The sequence below is a fragment of the Malurus melanocephalus genome, unplaced genomic scaffold, assembly GCF_030028575.1.
Source record: "Malurus melanocephalus ecotype Western Australia unplaced genomic scaffold, MMel_1.1 scaffold_884, whole genome shotgun sequence".
Lineage (NCBI taxonomy): Eukaryota > Metazoa > Chordata > Aves > Passeriformes > Maluridae > Malurus > Malurus melanocephalus.
Genome location: NW_026624116.1, coordinates 124,359 through 149,049, shown reverse-complemented (window position 1 = coordinate 149,049; position 24,691 = coordinate 124,359). Strand labels below are relative to the sequence as shown.

Genomic DNA, 24,691 nt, shown 5'->3' with positions numbered 1-24,691 from the left:
AGCCCGCACGGAGCCGGGGCAGTGCCGTGTTCCCGCAGCCCGCACGGAGCCGGGGCAGTGCCGTGTTCCTGCAGCCCCAGAGCCCGCACGGTGCCGGGGCAGTGCCGTGTTCCCGCAGCCCCAGGAGCCCGCACGGAGCCGGGGCAGTGCCGTGTTCCTGCAGCCCGCACGGAGCCGGGGCAGTGCCGTGTTCCCGCAGCCCCAGAGCCCGCACGGAGCCGGGGCAGTGCCGTGTTCCTGCAGCCCGCACGGAGCCGGGGCAGTGCCGTGTTCCCTCAGCCCGCACGGAGCCGGGGCAGTGCCGTGTTCCCGCAGCCCCAGAGCCCGCACGGAGCCGGGGCAGTGCCGCGTTCCTGCGGTCCATGTGCGCAGCCCGTGGGGCGCAGGTGACACAGAGCACTATATCTGTATTTGGTGGCCTGTACCAGTGTGCCCCTGCCATCATTCTCCTTTCGGGAAGCCTGCTGGTTCAGCAGGTGGGGGGTATTTTACCCCACCCACAACTGCTGTTTCTGCCATATCACCCAGGATATCGTGTGTAAAGTCACGGGCACGGCACCCAGATAAGCTAAAGGCAAAGGTCTGGTGATTCAGAGATCAGTGCTTAGTCTGAGCATATTCTGGACACCTCTTCATGTTTTATGGAGGTTGTCTCACCTCTCCTTATTGTCTATACAATGTACTTTTAAAAAGCAGAAGGGTCAGAATTCAATTTGGGATGTCAGGAAGGGGAGGGTGTTGTGAGGATGCCTGGTATTTTCATTTACCCATCCCACCTCCAGCATTCAACCTGTTTTTCACCATCAGAGGAGTCCTAGCATAGCCTTCATTTTTTGAGATGACTCATTTCCTTTTCTGCAATGCTCTTACGTTCTAGGGCTAATAATACTTCCACAAGTGGAAGTCATTATTATAGAGGGCTGCTGATAAACTGGTTCATCCTACCTTGCCACTCAGATGGTATCACAAATGGCAGCCTCAATGTTTTATGTTCTGCCCGAGAGAGTAATTTTTCTTTCARCCCTGGAATTTAATTAACATCCAAACATGTGCCTGCATCCATTTGGAAACTGATGGCATTAACTAAATAAACCCACACAGCAGGTTTTTAAAAGATGTTTGTTCCTTGAGCCTTTGTTTATTGTGAACAGTCTGGGGCAGGGTATTCTCTGCTGTGTCCGTAGGAGCAGCCAGGTGTGTCCCACCYGCTGCTGGTAATGAGGCAGTAACGTGATTCACACCATGAGGGATAAAGGCTGCAAAGGCAGCAGCGCTCACTTTTCCAGGCTCTAGGGCTGGCTCTAAGTCTAGCACTCTCTAGCAGGTGCCTTGGTGTAGAGAGAAGAATGAAGGAACGTGACAGTATTTTTCCTGGTCTTGACTGGTGAATCCTGGATCCTGCCATCTTTCTTTTAACGTGAAGCCGTTTTTTAAATGGCTGGTGGGGGAGAGAGAGAGATGCAATGTGGCTGGTRACAAACGTGGCTGTGGGTGATTGCGTTGCTGTTCCAGCATATGGCTAACACCAGCAGCATGGAAAGGATGTTATTTTAAGGCCCCTCCTTTGCTGGTGGAAGCATGAGAAGCAGAAGAGCAGCTGTCTCACACAGCAACTGAGCTTTCATGGTAGACATCAGTTAACCTGATTTTTGTATCAAAAAGAAAAGGAAAAATGTTTGCTTTGTTTTAATGAGCCTCCTCYGCATATGCCTGGCTACACTTCTAAAGGGAGGAGGGTTACAATAGGAAGCAAATACATCCTACGGGGACAGCCTGGTTAACTTTATTCAGCTGTCCTCACTGTGGGTGCTGAGAGCCTGCTGCCTTTGAGAGGAAGGTGCTAAGGAGCCAAGGATGCCCTGGGCATGGCTGGATGGGCTGTACTCCTCAGGGATACTAGATAGCATTACCTCTGCTTCTCTTGCTGACCCAAGAATGCAACATTTCCCCCAAAAGCACCACCATTGCTCTTCTCCGGAGCTAATTGATGTAGACCTTGCTTGAACCTCTGGTGTCCCAATCAGGGACAGAAAGACTTTTACTGGGAAGTGAGGTGGGAGAACTGGTACCTCATGTTGCCTGTCCAGTTTTCCCTGTGCTGCCTCTGCGAGGATGCCAAGGCTGTCATTTATTAACCACACGGGTGGTGCATCCCAGCAGGGCTCCTGCAGCAGCCGGTGCAGTGGTGGAGTGGGATGGGAGCTGCTGGGAATGGGGGAGCTGGTGCTGCACATGGCTGGGAGGGACACAGCTGGGCAACGCAGTGATTCCAACGTGGGGGTGGAAAAACTTCTCTCACAGCTGTTTACTTTGCAGGAGAGGGGCTGTGAGGGATAAAGAGGAAACTTAAATTTCTCTGGCACGGGGTGGGAGCCAGCTGTCTGTCTCACAATGTCCTGTATTGCTGAATCTCATCAGCCAACCCTCTTCTTGGTCCCRCTTCTGCTCAGGTTACCACACAGTGCAGCAAAACCGCCTCTTCCTTYGCTGACCAAGCTAATGGAAACCCCTTTAATAATTCAGGGGATAAATTCTGCACTTGGAGGGGTGGGTTTTGCAGAGAAAAGCACAGAAATACAGGTTGTTCTTGGGTGGGCTGCATGGGGATSGCCTGTGCTGACTGACAGCCCTGTGGCCTCTCCTGTCCCCAGATAGTGATGTACATAGGCCAGGTCTCCAAGGACATCCTGAAGTGGCCTCGGCCCCTGTCACCACCTGTCGTGAAGCTGGAGATGAGGACGAACGCAGAATATGGGATGCCATCCACCCAYGCCATGGCAGCTACAGCCATCTCCTTCTCCTTCTTCATTGCAACCACGAACCAGTACAAGGTAGGGGGTACAAAAACAAAAGAAGAAAAAGAAAATACATTAAAAAAAGAAAAGCATGTGTCTGCTTCTAGCAAGCTGCATAAATCTTGCAAATCCAAAGCTGTTGCCACTTCCAGAGGAGCTCCGTATTTATTTTCACWGATCTGTGTTCTTCCCTGTGCTTACCTGTAGCTGGCCAATAATCAACAAAAAAGAAATTTAGTGGAAATGTCCTTCCTTTTGCATGGACTCCTCTCAGCACTGCTGGCTGGCTGCACTGCCCTGCTGTGGTTTGGTGGGTTCACTGTGTTTTTGGATGTGGGGGGACTGTGGAGGGAAGGTGTCTGGTGCCAGCATTTGTGCTCACCCTGTGCCCACCAAGCCTGTGCTGCATGTCAGGTCATGCTGGCTCCAGGGAAACCAAAGGAGCTCTGTGTCACCTGGTTTCCCTGTGAAAGGAAAAGCACCCTTGGAAATCCCCTGGCTTTAACCTGTGTTAGACTAACAGCATGCACCATGACTGTTTGTCAGAGAACTAACAGCAATTTCACTGCACTGGAGCCAGTCTACTCGGGGAGTTTCATCATTCTTCCTTGTCATCTAAGAGATTTATTTCCTGGAAACTTATTTCTCCATTATTATTATTTTCATTCCATTTTACSAATCCAAGCATGTGTTTCCTGTACTCTAGCAATAATAACTTCCTGGCTGTATTGTGTTTAGGAATGTTTCTCAGCCCAATCAAGGGATAAACCCATGTAACCAAGAGGGCTCCTGCTCCCTGTGGGGTAACTGTTCAGAGAAGCTTGACAGTTGGATGGGGACAGGGAGCCATAAGAGGAAATATTTGTTAGCCCTGGAAGGCCAGATCCATCCCACATGTCAGAGCTRCCAAGAAGAACCAGTCAGCATCACCTTCTCCTCCAAAATCCACAAGTGACCAGAGGGACACATAGCTCTTCACAGGCTGTCTTGTGCTTCTTGGAAACTGCCATGAAACAATAAAGCTGCTGTCAAATAATTAAACGATTTAATTGCCTCTATTAAGATGGCAAAATCTCCCAGTACATTATGCTGCTATCTTCTCAAGATGCCCTAATCATCAATTACTGATCTGGACTAGCTCCCAGGCTGCCTGCTGAGGGAGGAGTCAAGTGGGTGTAAATGCTCCAAAGGCTTAGAGAAATGAGGGAAAATAGTGTTTTATGAACTGGCAGTGACATCTGCAGCTGGGTCTGAGCTCTCCATTCAGGGGGCTGGTGTATGCCGGGGGAAAGGGTCAGAAGGGACTTGTTATGCTTAGAATTTCCACAGAAGCATTTTTGTGCTGACCTGTGGYCACCCTGGTCACTTGACAGCCTCTGGCAGAAGATGGAGACTTTGTGTCAAATTGGATGAATTAACTTCATTTATTTATATTTTGAGTTGGTTTATTTTTTACAGAAAAATCTCCCTTATRGACAGAAAGGAACACAGCAGCCCACTCAGTTTCAGGATTTGAATGAGTGGATTAAGGGCTAATATGTTAAGCTTATTCTTTACCAAATGTGGGGTTTTTTATCCTTCTTTAATGTTGATTTATTTAACTGCTTCTTTCCATGTTTGCAGGCAACTCAGAGAGGGTATTAAGCAAAAACAGCTTYATAAGAAGATGATTAAACCTTTAAGTGTCATGGGGAAGAGCTGTCCTAATTGCTCTAATAGCTGGACTGTGGTTTCAGCCCAGACATTGATTGTCCACACTCAGCCCACTGCTCGAGGACTATTGATCACCCTCCTGATCACACTCTGCAGCTGTCACAATCCTCTTGGCTGAGCTGAGCCTGCTTACTGCCTCAGGCATGTCTTGTACAGCRTGCTCTGCCTTTTTCCTTAAGGTCTTTAACAATTAGATGGTATTTGCAGAATTGTTCCCTATAATTCCCTGCCTTACCCACTCTGTGGCCAATTCTTCCAAAAGCAGGCAGCACAGGTAATGAAATGACCTTGTAGCAGGATTGTACATTGACTGAGGCAGGGTCTCGTCTCAGGTCACATTATTCTCTTGGGGAGACTACAGCTCACTTCCTAGCACAATATCCTTATGTCATTCCAGCTGCTGGGTGTAATGGGCGTATTTAATTTATTTTTTTTCCCTTTTCACAGTACCCATTTGAGCTCGGCCTGGTGGCAGCGTTTGTGTTTTCCACATTGGTGTGTCTGAGCAGGCTCTACACGGGGATGCACACAGTSCTGGTAAGGAGGTGTCTCCAGCTCTGCTTTCTCCCATCTCCCACTCTTCAGATGATGCATGACCTGCCYTGGCAGTGCCATGAATACACGAGTCGCACCACTGGATTTGGGGCGGTGCATTCAAAGGAGCCGTGAGGAAACCCTCGGGCTATTGCTATTTGAGTCCGCAGGGGAGTGATTTATAGCACCGGCGAGCCGGGCGTGGGCCGGGAGCCGGGTGAGGTCAGGGTGGCATCCCAATTGGAGTAGCCCGTTTCGAAATTTTAATTGCGAGGAATGCACTTGGGCAACTGACGCTGCTCCCTRGCTAAGCCTTTTGTGCAATAGTATCAGTGTTTTTAGTGAGAAGCACTCGGGGCTGGTCCAGCCTGGGAGTGGCGGGGAGGAAGGAATTGCACGCTGGTGAATCACGAGGGTGAAGCGTGGCCAGGGCGCTGCCCAACAGCTCTCCTGTCACCAGACAGACGAGGCACTTCAGAATATCAAGATAAGTTTCTTGTTTCCAGCTGGAAGGAAATGAATTCTTAAGGGAGTGTGTTGCACAAATGCTTTGTGTGAAAATAATTGTAAAATATCTGTGACTTTATATGATAGATTTGCTTGTGCGTAGTTGCTTAGACATATCAGTCCTGCTTTCAGCGTTCCTGTGATAACACAGTAGCTGGTTCTTTCCTGACAAGAGAAAACTTTATTGATCTGTTTCATAAAATGGTCAGAGGCGGGTGGTCCAGCTTCCCAAACATGGATAAAAACTCCTGGCTATKTCCCCACAGGAGTTTGATATGTGTTGTTGGTTGCATATGCATAAATAATTGAATCTTTTTTACTAAGTAATAATTAYGTTTGTAATGAGACTTGATGACTGTAAGAAAGGGAGCCCTCATGAGATTAGGGKTAGCTATAAAATATAGCTTGACCTTCCCTTTCAGGCCCAGTGGATCAAAACAGTATCTTACATCGAAGTTGGAGACACGCTTTCTTGGCTACTGACCTAAAGTCAATCAGTAAAAATTCTTTGCATACTTCTCTTTGCTGGCCCATCATAATGAAAGACCCCTCTAAATTTAGATGGATTTTAGGGTAAAGAAGAAAACGTCCTTTGTGCTTCTGACATGATAGAAAAGGGCTTTAAAATAAAATTTAAAAAAAGCTTCGTAGCTGAAGTGTGAGCAATGCTGCCTTTCAGAAGGGCAGATGTGCTTTGCTGGGGTTTTCATCCTGTGTGTGCCATGGTGGGGATGGAGCTGGGGAAGGGCCCAATGACCACAGCTGCCACAAGCAGCCCCTCCATCTGCAGCAGCTTGTCCCCACAGTGACAAGGTGGGCTCCACTGTCCCACCTGCAGGGATGGTTCTTTGGGGAAGAAGTGCAGTTCGGAGCCTTTTCTGAGACTTTGTGCAGTGGTTCCTGCCCTRAGCTGTGATGCTGCAAAGCTGAGCAGTGCCCAGCCAAACCATCACCTGAAAGAGCCTCTGGATTTTTAACTGAGGCCTTAGTAGAAAGGATGTAATTATGTATTAGTGGTCTTAGCATTTTAATAAAGCAAGGAGTGGGTAACAAATATCCATGGATATGGTGTAACTGAATTTTTCCTGCTTGAGGAACCAGAGAAAAAGTGACAAGGAGGGTTACATTGTGCTTTGCTGCAGCTCCAGTGCAGAAGTTCAGTTTCTGCAGTCTGAGCTCTACAAATCCATCTGTATTTCAGCACTGCTGGGGGTGCTTTTGAATGTGTGGTGTCAGAATGCACAGCCATGTCAGTRGAAGAGATGTCACCATTAAAGACCTTCTGCAAAGGCAGTCAGCTGYTATGGGAGCTGTGTGCATCCTTACAGTTGTACCAGAATGAATGCTGTGCTCAGGGAAAARGGAACAAACACCCCTGGTCTGGGCTGGTACCAGGAGAGCATCACCCAGCCAGGGAAGGAGGTGCCTGGGGAGGATGTGTCTCTGCTGAGGGAGCAGGAGCATCCCAGCAGGAGGTTTTAAGTTTTGCCAGTAGTATTGCACCTTGAGCAAAATCCATGCCTGCCCTCATTTTAAAATTCCTTTGTAATTGCGGGCTTGGCGAGAGGCTAATCTGTTTACACAGGCAGACAGGCAAGAATGTGTTTCCTGGGAGTGCTAACAGCAGCTCCACCCCGGGAAAAACTCAGGTCCTGCTCCRGGGRCACAGCAGGGAGAGTCCATAAAAGCAGTTTTCTCATAAAAATTGGAGCCATCCCTCCTCTTCCCATCTTCCCCTTAATTTAACAGGCAAGGGGGGAAAGCATTAATTCTGCAATGCTAAATGTAGGTGTTGGTCTGGAGCTTGCCCACTTCCTCTGCGTGTTTAAAAAATCAAACCTGCCCATGCACACCAGGACTGAAGGGGAGTCACCACTGACAGCCATGGCTGGGCATGTCCTGAGCTTCCAAAATGAGGAGCTCATATATTGGTGGATAGGGGGACAAACAGAATAGACCACTGACCTCCAAACTTCGTTGTTCAGAAAAAACTTCTGAACATGCATTGTTTCTATTTCTATTATTTCTATTTCTATTTCCTTATTAATTGTATATATGCACTGTAGTACTGTTACGTACATTATTGGACACATACAAAATATACTTTAAAAATATAAGATAAGGATGAAATAAGCACTACTTTTAAATAATGCATATACTTTCTTTTACTTACTGGTGGTGCTCCCAGCTCTTTTGTGTTGAGGCAGTTACTTAGTGTTGGGCCAAAATATGCTTTGTGTATAAAAGTACCATCTAAGAATTGGTATCAAAACATGAATTACTGTGAAATATTGACACCTAATGGTATTTTACATACTAGACATCTGTGAACAAGTTTGTGTATTTCAACAGCTAGCCTTATGTTTTGGRTGAGAGAATAAAAAGAAGTTTTTATTAGGAATATGCAAAATGGCTTTAGGAGCTGTTTAAAACCAAACGTGCTGTGAATCTAATGGAAGTTATAAACAGCTGAAGCTCAGCCATACAGGAGTCACGCATTTACCAGAATGTCATTAAATATTTCTGTTGTGAAAAAGTCCCCTCATTCCTGCCTAACTCAAAGAGAAGCTCACATAAATAATTTTCAGACTGTGACCAAGCATGGTAGTAGTCAGCTGATATGACTCGTGAAAAAGGTACAATCTCAGAAGAGGAACATTTCTGTCTGTGACAACTTCAGCTTTAGCAGTGCTGCCTCTGTGTGACGCTGGAAGGGCAGCCAGGGAAATTTGTTTTATTGCTTTTTACCTGGCTGCCCTCACACAGATGGCTTTTGTCAGGGGTTACCTCCCGTCTCCTTTCTCACCTTTGTGGTTGACAACAATCAGGTTCTCAAAGCACCTTATTTGCCTCTGTTAATAAATTAGGGTTTAACTATGTGCTTGCTTCAGGCACTGCACTGAAAGCTGGATTTCAGAGACTTGGGCAACAAATTTCTTCTTGCTGTATTCCTGCCTGGAGGTGCCTACCTCCCACTGCTGGCAGAAACGTTGGCACATGCAGCACCTCCCACAGCTCTGCACTTTCCATCCCTGGAGCTGGTGTTCCTGGAATGGGAGCCCGTCCCTGACAAAGGACAGCATCTTCCCCTTTACGCAAAGCAAGCGAGGGATAATCCTGCTGATGTGATGAAATTACTTGTGGGGTTGTGGGAGGGAAAGGGTTTGTGTGAAAGCAGCTGACTGCAATGCTGTCCCTGAGATGGAGATGGGCATGAGCCTTTTCTGAGGTCATAGGGGGAKAACACCCTCAAAACATGAGAGCAGGTGAGGAGGAGAATGTGTGCCCACAGCTAGATGCATATCATAAGGCTAAGGCTGGGTTGGTGGACTGCCACGTCTTGTTTTGCACAGGCTTCAGGGTGTCCCTGCACATGGATAGTGCTATCACTGAATTTAGGGTGTTCCTCCACTGCTGGGCCCCACCAGTGCCAATACTGGTCTTTTTTTCATCACCTGAATACCTGGTTTACCTTCCAGGTGTCACAGAGCCTTTCAAACGTGATTTCTTTACAGGATGTGCTTGGYGGAGCACTGATTTCGGCTGTGCTGCTCGTGCTCTTGTACCCTGCGTGGGACACCATYGATCACTTGCTGTTAACCAGCCCCTTCTGCCCGCTGTTTTCCATAGCTGTGCCTCTTGTCTTATGCTACAACTACCCCAAACTAGACTACTACAGCCCTACCAGGGGAGACACCACTACTATCCTGGGAGCAGCAGCCGGAGCAACTGTGGGCTTTTGGTTGAACAACCAGTACGCTGCTCCAGCCTACACCAGCAAAAGTTTCCAGGCTGGATTTCCTCAGATCACCAGCACAGTGTTGTTTGTGCTGGCCAGGTTCTTCGTAGGGATCTCTGTTGTCCTGCTGACACGCTGGGTGATGAAGAGCGTGGTCCTTGGCGCGCTGGGCTATCGGTACCAGTTCCCCCTTCRTGACCTGCAGGCCCGCAGACGCCTGGAGGTTGAGGTGCCATACAAGTTTGTAACGTACTCCTCTGTCGGCTTCACGGCCACCGTGATTGTGCCGCTGCTGCACGAGCTGCTGGGACTGATGTGAGCACAGCTCCTCCTCACCGAGCCACCTGCAGCACCACTGCTTCGGAGAGAGCTCACTCCAGGCTGCTGACTCGACCAAAAAGTGTTTTGTGCCTTTCTGCACTGGTGTGGTGGGTCTGGCTCTGGCTGGATGCCAGGTGCTCACCAAAGCTGTTCTATCACTCCCCTSTCTCCAGGGAGAGGAAATATAATGAGAGGATCACAGCTCGAGACAAGGGCAGGGAGAGATCACTGAGCAGGTCCATTGTCACAGGCAAAACAGACTCGACTTGGGAAAATCAGTTTAATTTATTACCACACTCAGATCAGAGTAGGATAATAAGAAAWAAAAGCAAACACTATGACCACCTTCCACCTATCCCTCCCTTTTTTCTAGGCTCAGCTTCACTCCTGAATTCTCTACCTCCTCCCACCCAGTATCACAGAGGGATAGGAAATGGGRGTTGCAGTCACTTCATCACACCTTGTTTGTGCTGCTCCTTCACCCTTAGGGGTAGGAYTCCTCACACTTCTCCCCTGCTCCAGTGTGAGATCCCTCCCACAGAGGACAGCTCTGTCAAAACCTCTCCAGTGTAAATTTTTCACATGGGATGTTATTCTTTGTCCAGCSTGGGTCCCCTGAGTGATCACAAGTCCTGCCAGGAGCCTGTTCCCTGGACTTCCCTCGGGGTTCCACCCTTCTTAAAGCATCACCCTGCTCCAGTGTGRAGTCCTTCACTGATGGCAGTTGGATCTCTGCTCCCCATGGACCTGAAGGGCTGCAGGGAAGTCTCTGCTCTGGCACCCAGAGCACCTCTTACTCCTCCTCCTCCTGTGATCTTGGTGTCTGTAGGTTTGTTTCTCTCCCACACCTTCTCTCTCTGCCTGCAGCTGTGCAGGTTTTCCCCCTTTGTCACTCTGTTATCCCAGAGGTGCTGCTGCTGTCACTGATGGCCAGCAGTGAATCTGTCTGGGAGCCAGCTGGTATTGGCTCTGTGGGACTCGGGGGAAGCTTYGGGCACCTTCTTAGAGAACCTACCCTTGCAGCCCCACCACTAGCTTCCCTTGCCACACAAACCCTGAAATACCTGATCTGGAGGAGTCATGGGAAGGGCTGTGCATTTGGATTAGGAATCACTGACCCCCCTGTGTCCCATAACGAGAGACCTTTGGCCCAGGCAGCTGAAGATGACAAGCACAAAGATTAAATGCCATCCAGAGAAACCATGGGCTTGCTGCAGGGTTGGGGTTGCTGGGGAGCAGGGCTGTGCCTCTGCCTGCCCAGCCTAGGGCTACTGCTCAAGCAGTAGAGCAAGCCAAGGAAGGGCTCGGGTTTGGGGCACTGGGGAAAAAGCTGATGGTGGGGTGGGGGACGAGGTGACCAGCCAAGACCGAAGTGCCATCATGGGGCAGAGCTCATAGTGTCTTCTGATGGCGCTGCCAGACCAGGTTAGTTCTGTGTGGATGGTTTTATTCATTACAATTAAAAAAAAAGCAAAAAAACCAACAAACCACCAAAGTATAAAAGAGAAGGAAAATTTAAAACATTTAATGTGATTTGCAACAAATTTACCTTGGATATTAATAAGAAAGCCTCCACTAAAAGGTTCTTTGCCTACAACCAACTTAGCAGAGTTATTACTACAGCACTGAGGCTTGAGTCTGAACTGTAACTCTGATTTAGTTGCCCTGGCTAAGGGAAAGGAAAAAGTCCTTCCTGTTGTGTGGGGGTGACAAGTAGCATCCATAAAGTGCGTTGTGGAAGGAGCTGAGCAGTGACTCTGGTGGCTATGGCAYCTGGCAATGATACGATGCCATCATTTTCTGCTACTGCACAGCATCACAACTGGTCTTCCATGCATCCTGCAGCACTGTGCACCTGTAGAATAGCAGGGGAGGAGTGTCCATAGGAAGATCGTCCCTACAACTCAGGCTGCTTATTTAAAACAATGTATATCAGCTGTTGGACCCATGAGCTGTTGAGAAATACAGCAGTGAACGTGGTCTGCTTGGCTAGAAAAATGTACWGTGCTATTGCAGAGCTTCAAGCATGGCCCCCGTGCCTTGCCTGGCAGAATGTACAGTGAGCCAGCTTCCYAACCATGTCCACTTGTCTTCCTGGCTGCAAGGAAAATGAACCTGAACAATGTAAAGGAGGGGCTTTGCCTTCCAGTGACTGCTTGGGTAAAAATAATTCCAAAACCRTAGCTGGGACTTTGTCTGAGGAGTGTGAGGTGTGCACATGAAAAATCTGTGCCACTTTAAAYCCAGGYTGTCAGTCTCCAGAAGAAACGCAGRCAGAAATTTTAACCATTTTTTGATTTGCTCAGGCTGTGCGTAAGCTGTATTTTATCAGGTTGTGTGGACTTCACACGTGCATGCAAACAGCTCCAGCGAGCCTTTCAGCAGAGCACAAGCCCAGTCCTTCCTCCCCCTGGGGGAGTGCTGGACGTGGGCCACCACAGCCATGGGGTTCCATCCTCAGCCTCTCTTCCTCCTGTACACCACAGAAGTGCTGCCACCAGGTTTAAAACACCTTTAAACCCCTCGTGTTGAGAGTGCTGCATGACACACAGGTGCAGTGCACAATTGGAGCCCTGCAGAGGAGCCACATCACAAAATTGGGTAAAAACTTGGCAGCAAACTGAGCGTTTAAGCTGGGGATTGGAATTACTCCCAAGACAGGCACAGTTTGACAGGGACATTCATGCAGCTTTATGTGTAAAATTTCTGTTCTGATTCACAGCTATTTTCTGCYATGAAGATTTTATAAATTATATAGAGATGCTGCACAGGTATTTTTATAGTATTCACCTGCATGTGAATMATGCAATAAATGCAAATTGTGTTTGGTTCAAATTTTAAAATAAACTTATTTTGCAGAGTTTGGTGTCTGTCTGTTCAATTTGCATCTTCTGTYGATACTTTTAAATGACTAATGTAAAGGCAATGAGTCCCAGCTAAAAAAGTTTCCCAAGTGCAAGCACCCACCTCTCTTCCCAAGCTGTCCCACTTGTGGCTCCTTGTCCCCTGCTTAGTCTAGATATGAGCTTTGGCTCCTCCAGCACARTCCTGTTCTTTTAGAAACATTTTTAAAAAAAGACTTCTTGTCTGCTAATTGCTGTTTGTTAGCTTTGCAAATGGAAATGAGTGATTCGCTCTTGTACTTACTACTGGGGGTCTTTGGGGCACTGGAATCTCTATCACCTGCAATATCTACTTCTAATAAACTAAACAGTTAATTGGAAGCCAATTTTAATTGAGATGTGCAATGATAGCATGGCAACCCATGAACTACAGAATATTTTGCATGAGTTGGGGAGCCTAACAAGGTTTTGTGGCCAAGGATCTGTGTTTGAAACCGGGTAGGGCCACCTTCTCCATTCAGCATCACTCCTGCCTGGGGTGGAGTCACCCCAAGTGCCCACAGCTGATCAGGGTGAGCCCAATTGCTGCAGCATCCCTGAGCCAGCTGGGCTAGGCACAGCTTTCAGCTGGGCTCTGTGCTGAGCCTGTGCTCCTGGGATGCTCCCAGGACCACAGCCATGTCTGCAGGGCCAGAATTGGAGAGCCAAGTCTTCTGACAAGGTGACACATAYCACCCTTTCTGTATTTCATTAACCTGCAGCACCAGCTCCTCATTGCACATCCSTGTGTGCCTTTGCTGTCTTTGGAAATGCTCCCTGCCTCTTCATCCCTGCAGTGCAGGTGTCTCTGCATGTCCAGTGTGGTGGTAGAGAATGAGGTTTGGGGTTGGGTTTGCTGGCCATGCTCTTTGCTCTGTAACAAAGGCACCACCTGAATCCTCTCAAGCAGGCATGCTTGTGTTTTAAAGTAAAACTCCTGCTGATGTGAAAGGAGTGGGAGGTGACTTGCAGAGCATCACCCCTGCAGCCTGAGCTGTTGACTCCATCCATTTCTATGCAAAATCACAAGCAAGCTCATGCCTTGCTTTTCTGGAGACAGTTGATGTAATTTAGGGGACAAAAGAAAACAGATTCAGTTTGGACCCTTCTAAACTGTGCTACAGGTAGAAATTAGAAAACACAGGCACCTCGCTTAGCAGGGTGGAAGTAAAGATTGGCAGGGGGTGGATCTTGCACGTTTGCTAAGCCATGAGTAAAGCAAGGCCCTCGCTTGCTGCCAGCTCCTGCTCTTGTCAGAACTTCCCCTGCTGTCTCCCTGCCTGTCCCCAGTCCCAGGGGACACCTGGGTCTCCCTGCCTGTCCCCAGTCCCACAGCACACCTGGGTGTCCCTGCCTGTCCCCAGTGCCACGGGACACCTGGGTCTCCCTGCCTGTCCCCAGTCCCACAGCACACCTGGGTCTCCCTGCCTGTCCCCACCCCACCCCACAGGCTCGGTTTCAAGGTCACCGGGCGGTCAGAGGTGTCGCGTGTGCCAGGCCATGATGCCCTGGCAGCCTCCTGGCTTTTGCCCAGCCAATTCCATACTCACCTGCCAAACCAAGGATAATTTACATTTCAAGCAAGCACAGCGCCAGCCCGGAGATGGAAACAGTCGCAGGAGTCACCTTTCCACAAACAGCCTTGTGCAATGGCGGGGGTGACCTGCAGGCATGGGTCCTGTGCAGCCAGGGCTCTGCTCTCTGCAAAACCATCACCAAAGCACAGCAAGGACAAACTCAGAGCCCAGCGCTTGTGTCCAGCACAAAGGAGCCTGGCAATCACCCTGGCAGCACACTAAAGCAGCTCTGATCTCTCTGCCACCAGCACTCCACCTTTTCTGCTCGTGTTCAGATCCCCAGCCATGACCCTGYACCCACAGGCCGCAGGAGCAGGCCCAAAGTCATCCATAATTGGACCAGCAGTTAAAAATCCCACTTTCAACTCCCATCTAAAAAGAAAGCCCAAGCTCAAAAGATGTAAAACAACTGCTCAGAAGTCCCCACCAGCGCTAAAGGTTTCCTCTGCCAGAGCCCATGGCTAGAGCAAAGAGTAAAAGCAAATTTCAATGCTCAGAGCGCTCACTCCAGCACAGAGCTGTGCGATAACCACCTCGAGTACTGCACAGGCTGTGAGCAGGCTGTAAATACCAGATAATTGCTTTGGAGCTRTGAAAGACAAAGCCTCGCAATAAATACACCAGACTTACATGAAGTGTCCCACTCATCAGGAATCACAGTTAATCCTGAGCACAGCACTACAGCACAGCTTGAATTTCATTGCAAGGCTGCTGGCACCACAGTTAACTGGAGGGGTCAGGGGCTCTGAAGAGCCTTTTTAACCTTTCTCTTGATTCTCATCCTCTACTTTTAGAGAGTTATGGTACTCACCTGGGACAAAGTTCGTGTTTTTGGAGCATTTAGCTGCCAGTGCATGAGCAAATGGTGTGAAAAACAAGTGATCCCTCAAAGCCTCACAACACATGCCACTGCAGCTCAAGCCCTTAGTCCCAGCTTAATCTAGTCTTTACTCTCAAAGGACAGCTAAATTCACAGAAGTATTGGGACACCCAAATAGTCCGAAAATCTCGTGTAGAGAAATATATTTAGTGCACGCAAATATGCCTGCACTCTGCTGCAATGCAAATCTGCCTTATTGTCGTCCTAATCCCCGTGCATGACACACCAATAAACAGGGGGGGTTAATGCTTTCCATCTGCGTTACAGATTGCTTCCCACACTGCGAGCCTGCCTGGCTACAGTTGGGGAGGCATCGTGGAGAGAGAGATCCTGCAAACGCCGAGCTGCCTAATCCCTCGGGAGGTTTAAAATGTGAGCTGCAGTTTTCTCACTCTCCGTGGGCACCGGAGTCAGTCGTGCAACGTATGGCAATAGCAATATTCTCATTTCACGTCTGTCATGCAGAGATAATTAAAATCTACACTTCCATCTGAGGGGAACCGTAGGGTTTCCAGATGGGTAACTGTAGTGCATTTTTCATACTGGATTATCACTTGCACCAAAAAGCCTTGCCTGTTGCCTTCCCACCTGTTGGCATTATTGATGGGGCTGCCATTGAAAAGCCCTCGTGGGCCCAGTGATAGGGGTCTGTGCAGCTCGTAAAACTACAAGTTTACCTCAGCACTGCACATCTCTCTGCTCAGCGAGGCAGTCATCATGACACCCTTCTCCAGCAGCTCCCAGATGTCCACTCTTGGACAGCCCCCTCCTGGGATCAGGGTCTATCTGGCTCTCACAACAGAGGAGCCCAACACAAAATAGTGGCTATTGTTAGCCTGCAGCATTAGCAATGGTTATAATATTGCAAAGGAGGGACAGCCAGCTCCACAGCCAGCCAGTCAAGAGCGGCTTCAGTGCACTGAGCTGACCACCCACTTGGTGACATTCCTGCAGAAAGGAAGCATCAGGCATCACCGTGCTAGATGGAGCTTCTCAGTTTCACAGAGAGCAGAGGCACAAAGCACCAGGCTGTGACACAACTGCTGCCAGAAAGCCACCTAGAAGGAAAAGCCTGACCCATGAGAGTTTCTCATGTACTGGAGGGGGCAAAACTGCCAGAAAAGGAACCCTGCCCAAAAGCTGCGCTGTCCTGCTGCACAGCTGGGGTCCAGAAAGCCCTGGTGGGGCTGGGAGTGCAGCGGGCCCACGCTCACTCCTGCAGACAAACATGCCAGCCTCAGACAGACAAAGGCTTTGATAGATTTCTGCTCCTCATGCAAAAGACCATTGGCATATGCTCTTAAATGCACTTCCCCATTTGGTTTGGAGCTTCAAAAACCACTAGACTGACAACAACAATGAAAAAAATTTAATSCCACCCCCTCCCCTTTCTGAATTTAGAATGATAAAGGACCAACAGTTATGTCTGGAGTGGGGAAGCAGATATTRCACACATCTTGCTTAAAAAATAGCTCTGGTTTTCATGAAACAAGTTTATTTTCCTCCCCCCAGCCATTGATGAGCACATGACAACCGTACAGAATAAAAGCTCAACTCCTTAGTTCTGCTCACATTCACTCAACATTTGCTCTAATCAATTATCTTATTTCATGCAATAAGAAAAGAATGAGATTCCTGTTATGCAGCCATAATCAGTTACAGTATGAAGCTGTGTCTGTGGAACATTTCTGATTTTGAAAACTAATCATGTGCTCTGCCATTACATTTCTCTTGTAAAACACTGGGCTTTGACCCAACTTGCTTCTTCCCCCCTGCCCTTTGAAAACATTGAGGGCACAGCCTAGYCCGAGATCCCACATTCTTTCCCTGCAGAAGCCAGCCAGATTGCACTGTAAAGAATACATTTACTCAGGGAGACAGGATCTGTTCTTCTGGTTTATTGGAACATAAAAGCATAAGCAGATGTCCCCTGGGAGGCAGACAAGAGAGGAGAGGGTGCTGCCTGTGACAGTGGACGGCTGTCAGAGGATAAAAGTCACGTCTTCACACGAAGGGCTCAATATTGATCTCTAGGGCAGARCAGGGCATGGTAAGCTCAAACTTGGTGATAACATCAGGGTGTATGACTCCAAGTTTCCCAATGCTTTGACCTTTGGCAAAGACCTCAGCACAGCGACCAGGGAAGAAAGCAGTGCCTGTAAAGAAAGTGAGACAAAAATCAATATTTCTTTGGGCCAGAGAAGTCAATAGGCATTTAACGTGCAGAACAAAGCTCTCGGTATTAAACTGTTCTCTGCACTGAGATGCTAAGAAGGGGCTCTCACTTTCTTGCATTAAGAGTTGTCATGATTGATGGAGAATGAGAAAACACTGAGTTAAAAATAAAATGTAAAGCCCAAAGCGTGGGCATTTTTCACACTCCAATTGTTTTGACCAAGTTCTTCCTGCAACAGAAATTAGCACAGTTGAGTCAGAGGGCTACTGAAATCAAGAACTTTTGCAGCCTTTAGGCTATTTAACATCTGAATGTCTCCCACCTTAGTCTGTTTAAAGAAATAAAGCTGCCTGTCATCTAAAGGGTAAGTAGGCATGTCACCCTTGATTGCCTGTCACAYAATTAAAAACAACCTGCATTCCTCATCTGGAGAAGAACTCCTCAAGCAGTTTCCTACACACCATAAAACTGTGGAACAATGAACACTCAAAGGAAGCCAAAGATCATCTTCCTCTTACCTCATATAAGTCCCAACTTTTAAATGTTACATGGAAGGATTTTTTTTTTTAAAAGTAGTTAAATTTGCCATGAAACCTGAAGGAGCTGTGCAGACCTTTCCATGGAAAGCCTTTCCTACCCGGGAACTTCCCTGCGATACCAGCAATATGTTCAAGCTTGTTTAYAGCAGCTACACTTGCATTTTTTTGGTCTCTGTCCTGAGGTGAGTGGCATTTTTATCTGACAACCCTTCTGAAGACAAACCCAACACAAACCAGCAGTTGCTCCTCCTGAAAGCACCTCTTTCCTAACGAGTGTGTGGAAGCAAGGCACGGTGTGTGGGACATCCAGTGAGCAATGCTGCAGGCAACACTGTGATAAAACAAGACCACTGAATCCTGCAGATTCCAAATCCTCAGGAAACTCCTCCATCCTGCTCTTAATGTTGCTGCTTTCASTGTCCCCTGCAAAAGGATCATAAGAATTTCCTGACAGCAGCTTACTCTCTGGTTGCTCCAAATGCTGCCTAAGGTTCAGGATTAGCCCAGGACATTTTACTGTGTGTACAAGGAGCTACTTAAAAAGGCAGTAAGGGTCCAAATGAACCTCAAACCTCAGGAACATTTTCATGATACTCTGATCACTAGTGGTAAAGCTCAGAGATATAGTCTCTGTTAGCTTCCCAGTGGAAACAATTCATTAAGAAGTGTCTCCTGTGAGGTCTGTAGTTGTAACTTGCAGCTACAAAAACAGCAATTAGGTCTTTTTTTCTCACCCAAGTTGCTGCAAGTGCAAATTAGTTTCAATGTCCACTTTAATTTTGGCTACCCTGTGAAAACTGACCACAGCAGCAAATGACAAGAGGAATGTTACTAAAACGCTGTTTAAAAAATATTCAGAAGCAGCGTCTTTTAAATGACCCAGTTCCAATCTCAGCTACAAGCACAAACCAGCTACTTACACTGGACATACAACAGTGAAATTACCTCACCCTGGATGCTACTGGCACGTGACTCCAGCCAAAGAGACCCTTGCCACTGCCAAGCTGCACTATTCAAAACAAGACGGAACAAATTTAGAAAAGAGTCAAATGTCACACATACAGATCACTCRGCAGATTGTGGATGAAAACATAACCTAAAAATAAAGTTGCCTTTTACTTAGTGGTAAAGGCTTTCCTATTTGTAAATAAAGCTGGTATTGTACCAAAGATGTGAGCAGCACACAGGGACATTCTTTTAGACACTTGACTGTAAGCTAAAACTGGCACAAGAACAAGAACCAAGCAGAAGCTCATAATGTTGGTATGGTACCCCACCATAAATCTACAGGAAAAAAGATCTTTGACAATAGGGTCAGTTAAAAAGCTGTGAGTCTGACTTGTCTGTCCCTCTGAGCTTCCTTCTGTGTAGTCTTGGGAAAGTTATTTTATCTTCTTGCACATCTAGACCCAGCTATGTCATGAGACTTCACTGTTTTTAAACTTGTTGCAGACATCTGATGGAGTCTAAAATAATACTGTACTCAGCCAATTTATCAAGGGCAGCTTCCCAGATCTGTGCCACTTTCCATTGTGTGAAACAATGCTGTTTTTACATAAAACAAATGCTCTGCTATCCAGGCATGGCCACTTGTTGGTGTGCCAGCCCCAGTGTGCTCAGAATATGCTGCTCCAGGCTATGGGTTAGACACTGAGAAGTATTTTCCATCTCAGGCAGCAACTGATGCTGGACCATGATGTTACTTTGTTTTGCACTTCCTTGCAGTGAAGATGGAAATATGTAATTAATATCAAGGGGGAACAYGTGGGTGCCCAAAGTGCAGGAAACAGGACCTTCAAACCACCTCTCAATTTCTGGTTAAGCTGATCCTGAAATGCTGGCTGCTCCACAGGGCAGTCACCAGCGTGCCCCATGCTTTGCAGACATGGCCGTTGCAGGGCATAATTCTGTGACTGGAAAAGATCAGACAATAAGCAAATAAAAATGAAAGAACCTGTTAAAAACTTTAGAGGCCCCATCTGTCCAGCCAACACATGGCTCTTGCACCGAAGAAACATGAGCTGAGAAACAGGTTTACAGAGAGTTTATGAACTCTGGTTAATAAAGGAACTATTATTATGGTAATTGGCTGCTCTACAGAATGCTTCAAAGTATATTCCTGCCTGCCAAAAGGGCGTCCAGACTGCATCCCACAGTGGGGATCTAAAGCCTTCCCCATCTTAGTGACTCTTCCTTTGACCACACAGGTGGTAAGGGAAGGAGGTTGGCTCATGCATTGGACTGGGTGGTGTTGGTACATGTGCCTCTGCCAGAGCACCAGAATTTGGAGCAAATGTAAATTCCAGCTTGAAAAATTCACACATTCRAAGTGGAGCACATAAAGAAGAAAAAAAAAATCAGAAGAAACATGAAAAACCTGAGCAGAAAGGGGAAAAAAAACCAAACAAAACCACTTTGCAGCTGGGGGAGAGTTTTGATTGAGGGAACAACCACAAGCACAAAAGGAGACCTGAGTAAGAGGGAACCTGTTATGCTGGGGCAAGACACAGACTGCAGGAGGAGCTGGGCAACCCATGGAGTAGGGCAGCAAGCCAGGGGAGGCACCAAAATAACCAGGAAATGACGGTAAGGGCTTTTTTTTTAATCCTAATTTGTGTGTTTCTTTTATTACAAAGTAAAGAGCAATGGTGGTTAAGATTTCTAGCAAAGCTTGTGTTATGGACTGGATAGTGTTATGTGACTTCAACTCTTGAAGTAAAAACTTCAGAGTGAGAGTCAAAGTTGTAGGAAAGATACATGCTTAAGCTCATTGCACACACAGGAAATCAGAAAAAAAAGTGTACATACTATTACCTCACTTTTACAAATAACACCATGAGCTTCAATAGAGCCCTGATGGCAAATGGAGCCTTTCCAGAATCACTGCTAGCTGTCACCTGCAGTTTTTGAGCAGGAGYTCACCATGGATTGTCCTGCCCATAWATGCAGCATCAYCAAGAATAGYRTGGTTGTGAAGAGCATTGTCTTCCTGAAGAAACTTTCACTCTCCAGGCAGTCATGAAAGCAAATTCCGAGCAGGTATATTAGGAAGGGACTGTGTTTGCTGCTGGTGCAATTACCATGAAGAGGCTGCTCTTGAAGATCTGTCTGGTTGGTTTACTATGAAATACATTGAAGGCCACTTAAAATTGTAGTTTACTGTACTTTCTGTTTTAAGGATAAGAGATCTATCACACAGTAAATCCCTTCTGCTCTGCACACAAACAGCACTTGATAAACTTCACCTTGAAATCTAGTCAGAGATTGTATTGTCCTTGCTGATAGAGAYCCAGACAATGCCAGAGGAAGCCTGAAGGTCTGGCAGTGGAAATCCACTCTTAATATGTCAGGTGTGTAAGTGGTAGTTAGGAGAAGGGGTGGGGTGAAATCCAATACATGTTCCTAAAGAAGACATGCCAAAGCCAGCCCAGTCTCACGCTGACACACTACACGCAAGGCAAAGACAAAAAAAATACTTCTCGTGGCTGCGAGTAAGAATTTAATTTCTAATGCTCACTGATGTAGAAATAATACCTTTAATTAAAGCTTCTGTAGCATGTCCTCAAAATCCTTAATTGCCTTTCTGTATTCAGGCAACAGGGCCACTTTGATTGCTTTGGGGTAATTCTTTGGCCAATAATCCAATAGAGCATGTAGTCTTTAGCACATTTTCTGGCTAATTGACCCTCAAAGAACTCTGAGTTCCCTGCACTCTTTGTTGTCAAACACCTTGCACAGTTTCTTTTCTCTACCTTACTCTCCCTTCCTTTCAAAAAGAAATAGATTAAAGTTGTATTAGAGGCCTGCAGTTGCACTAAGCCTTCAAACCCACTTGTTTGTTCCTGTAATTTGAAGGAACATTGGAAGCTGAAGCTTAAGAAGGTAACAGAGCAGAGCTTATCTGGCCTCAGTAGCCTTTCATCTTAATTCTCCTCCCTTTAGTGACTCCGGCTGCCCTTTCACTACCTCATCCCAACTCACCTGGGCAAGTATTTTGCCTGTGCTACGCTGGGTGGAATTTAGTTTTGTGAGGTTAGATGTTGCTTTTAGGATCAGTATAGTARGGCTACCAGAGCCTTATACAAAGCAACAGCCACCTCAAAACCAGACTTGTAYGGAATGATTTACTTTCAGCTAATTCTTAAAATCACAGACATCTCAAATCTTGCATGATTTTTGGAACACAGTGAGAGACCAATGGTTCTCATAAACTGCACATTGCCAGCAGTTCTTCTCCCTTATAYTTCCAAGCCCAGAAAAACCATGCTTTGGGATCAGTGGAGTATTTATTAACTTAAGTCTCTTGATTTGTAAATCCTGACTAAAGCTGTGTTAGAACAACTGCCATTTCCAGATCCCACCTAACTGTAGTGACACATCAGGAATTTCTAATTAGTACAATTATATTTAAGGCATGTGCCTTAATTACCCCTCTCAAGAAAATAAGTAACACCTGAYAAAAATCACAGAAGCAATATCTGTATGATGTCAATGAATATGTCCTTGTCTAAAGGGCATCTTTMATTCTGATCTCCTCCTCTGTTTTTCCAAAAGCCTCCTCACACAGGGCATAGCAGAAGAGGGTAAAGTAACAATCAATTATTTACCTGGACTGCTACACTGGATATCCAAAAATAGAGTTGAATATCAAGAGTCCTTGTGCAGACAATAAGGCTGGGAACATGGAGGATTATCCTCAAATTTGCAGTCAGTTAATCATCTTCTCCTATTACAACTGAGTCAATGGCTGAATTTTTATTAATTTGTATCTCAGAGAGGGTGTGAGGAAAACTTAACTCTATTATCTCATAAGAACCCTATTATACAACCCTGTGAGCTGGATTTGGTTTTCATGCTTGCTGTGAAATGTCACAGGAGCTTTAATAGAGGGTGTTTGGTGTTGCTGGATGTCACAAAAGTGGTTCAAGAATGCAGGAGGTTTGAGGCAACTCTTTATTCACCTGTATTATCYTCAGGATTACAGCAGCCTCAGACACTTGAAATTATCTGGGTAAAATCACTGTGTTCCTGCCTTTCCTAATGGAAGGTAATATTTGGGTGGATGCTGAGGAATGCAGACATTTTGGGTCACTGATCTGGGTGACAACATTTCTTTCTCAGTGCTGGGTTTCTCTTATTAAATACTGTGTGCAGAAAAAAAATAACTACGAAACYTAGAAAGTAATCTATCAAATTGCATGTATTTTTTCTAGAAATCAGTATTTGTGTATAAAGCTCAAAATACTTGCTTTTGTGGGGCAGTTGTGAGAACAGCAACTTTCCCCTGGAGTTAAGTTGCATTGCAGAGTTACTATTACACAGCTAATCTTTGCYGTTAGGCTGGTTTATCTGATTTATCCAGATTTATCTGAAATGTTATACTTTGTCTAAAACTCACAAACCTAAGCTGATATTATGTCACAGCTATTTTGTCTATAAAAATAGGGAATTCCTAATCCCAAATGAAACTCACTTTTTTTTAAGCTGTCCAGCTATTTCACTTGAGTTAGAGAACAAAAAGCTTTGACTATTACAACATTTATTTGTGTTCCATGAGTGTTTTCATCACTCTTTGGATATCTAAAGGAATGCTTCACCCTTGCAAACAACCTAGGAAACAACAAACCATMTGCTTTCTGGCAGGGGGTATAACAGACTCTGTGTGCAGAGTGAGGCAGCAGGTTTTTAGGCTCTGCTTTCATACAAGCATTGGAGAATAACGAGAACCAGCACTGAGCCAGTCTGCCAGTCTGCTTTAGTGTGTCACATTTGGTTTGCATGTTGTTTAATCACTCTGTGTGTCCCAGCCCAAGCTGCCCTCCCTCCCCTCCCAGGGCCWGGGCTGAGATAACCAACATCCACCTGATGCTCTGCTTTCACAGCTCCCCCATTTCATGGCTTTCAGAAAATGACTTGGCAAACTGGCATGGAACAATACATCATTAAACAATAAATCTCGGCAGTCACTGGAACTGTTAATCACTCCGTTTTAGCAACTGARGCTTATGTGGCAAAGTGATGCCTCGTGGCTGAAGCACACAATGGCTCCAGCAGCAACAGAAATGCCTGAGCTGGCTGAGTGTGAGCTCAGCATTTCTTTGTCTAACTGCTCTTTTCTGACACATGCACCACAAGCAAACAAAGTCAGTTCCTCCACCACGGGCAACAGAAATCTTTCGAGTCTGCATGCACACTGATCTAAACGTTTGAGCCAATATAATGTTTAAAATGTTACTGCAGAAATAAAAAGAAAAAAGTAAGGCTATGCAGGTGAAAATGGAATTGAGGATGAAGCTGTGGTGATGGGCAAATGTAGCATTTCTTCAGAGAAGCCACACCTGCCCCCAGCCCCTCAATGCTGACATCACTGCCCTGGCTCCCTGTGACAGGAGCTGTGCTATTGCTGCTATTTCTGCTACTGCCTTGGATGAATAATTTMTTTTATAAAGAAGGCTTGGCAATATTGAAAATATAGTTTATGATTAGGAAATAATTTTCTCTTTAAAAATATAAAAAGTTGGAAATTACCTAAATCTGTAATTATACAATGAAGAGCTGTGCCAGGCATTTAAAATTCTTGATGCAAAGAAGACTTTTATCTGTTAAGAYTTGTTATTATCTGAGATTTAAAAAGATAGCTGCCTTTGGAGGGGAAAAAAGGGAATTAAACTCTGCCAGTAAAGGAACAGCTGCAGAGAAAAGTTGTCAGGGAGAAGACATTGACACCTTGAGCTCAAGAAATACAAATGCCAGTGATTTAGATGTTCTGGGAGCTGGCAAAAACTGATGGAAAATGAAAACTCTTAACTGTCAGGAGAAATGCTACTACTCCTYAGAGCATCCCTAACCTGTCAGAATAAAAGGCAATGGGAAGAAAAATATTGTAATCTTTAATAGTTAATACTTGCAAAAAGAGACACTGGAAGACAGCTTGACACTAGAAATAGCTTGTGTCTCTTTTCAAATCGACTTGACACCTTTCCTCACAGTGTTTTTGCAGTTGCCACAGATTTTTTCCCCCTCCCACT

At 46.3% G+C, this 24,691-nt stretch overlaps 2 protein-coding genes across 2 annotated transcripts in view; one reads left to right on the top strand and one right to left on the bottom strand.

Annotated features, from left to right (window-relative positions):
• SGPP2 (sphingosine-1-phosphate phosphatase 2) overlaps positions 1–12,469 on the top strand; it is a 19,750-nt gene extending 7,281 nt beyond the window's left edge. Inside the window, exons 2-4 of the mRNA XM_057385875.1 lie at positions 2,652–2,831; positions 4,956–5,045; positions 9,065–12,469. Coding sequence (XP_057241858.1) covers positions 2,652–2,831; positions 4,956–5,045; positions 9,065–9,607 — 813 coding nt within the window. The 3' untranslated portion in view covers positions 9,608–12,469. The remainder of the gene's footprint in view (positions 1–2,651; positions 2,832–4,955; positions 5,046–9,064) is intronic.
• A 4,362-nt stretch (positions 12,470–16,831) lies between these two features.
• The window catches only part of FARSB (phenylalanyl-tRNA synthetase subunit beta), a 35,725-nt gene continuing 27,865 nt past the window's right edge, over positions 16,832–24,691 (bottom strand). The window contains exon 17 of the mRNA XM_057385874.1: positions 16,832–17,104. Coding sequence (XP_057241857.1) covers positions 16,953–17,104 — 152 coding nt within the window. The 3' untranslated portion in view covers positions 16,832–16,952. The remainder of the gene's footprint in view (positions 17,105–24,691) is intronic.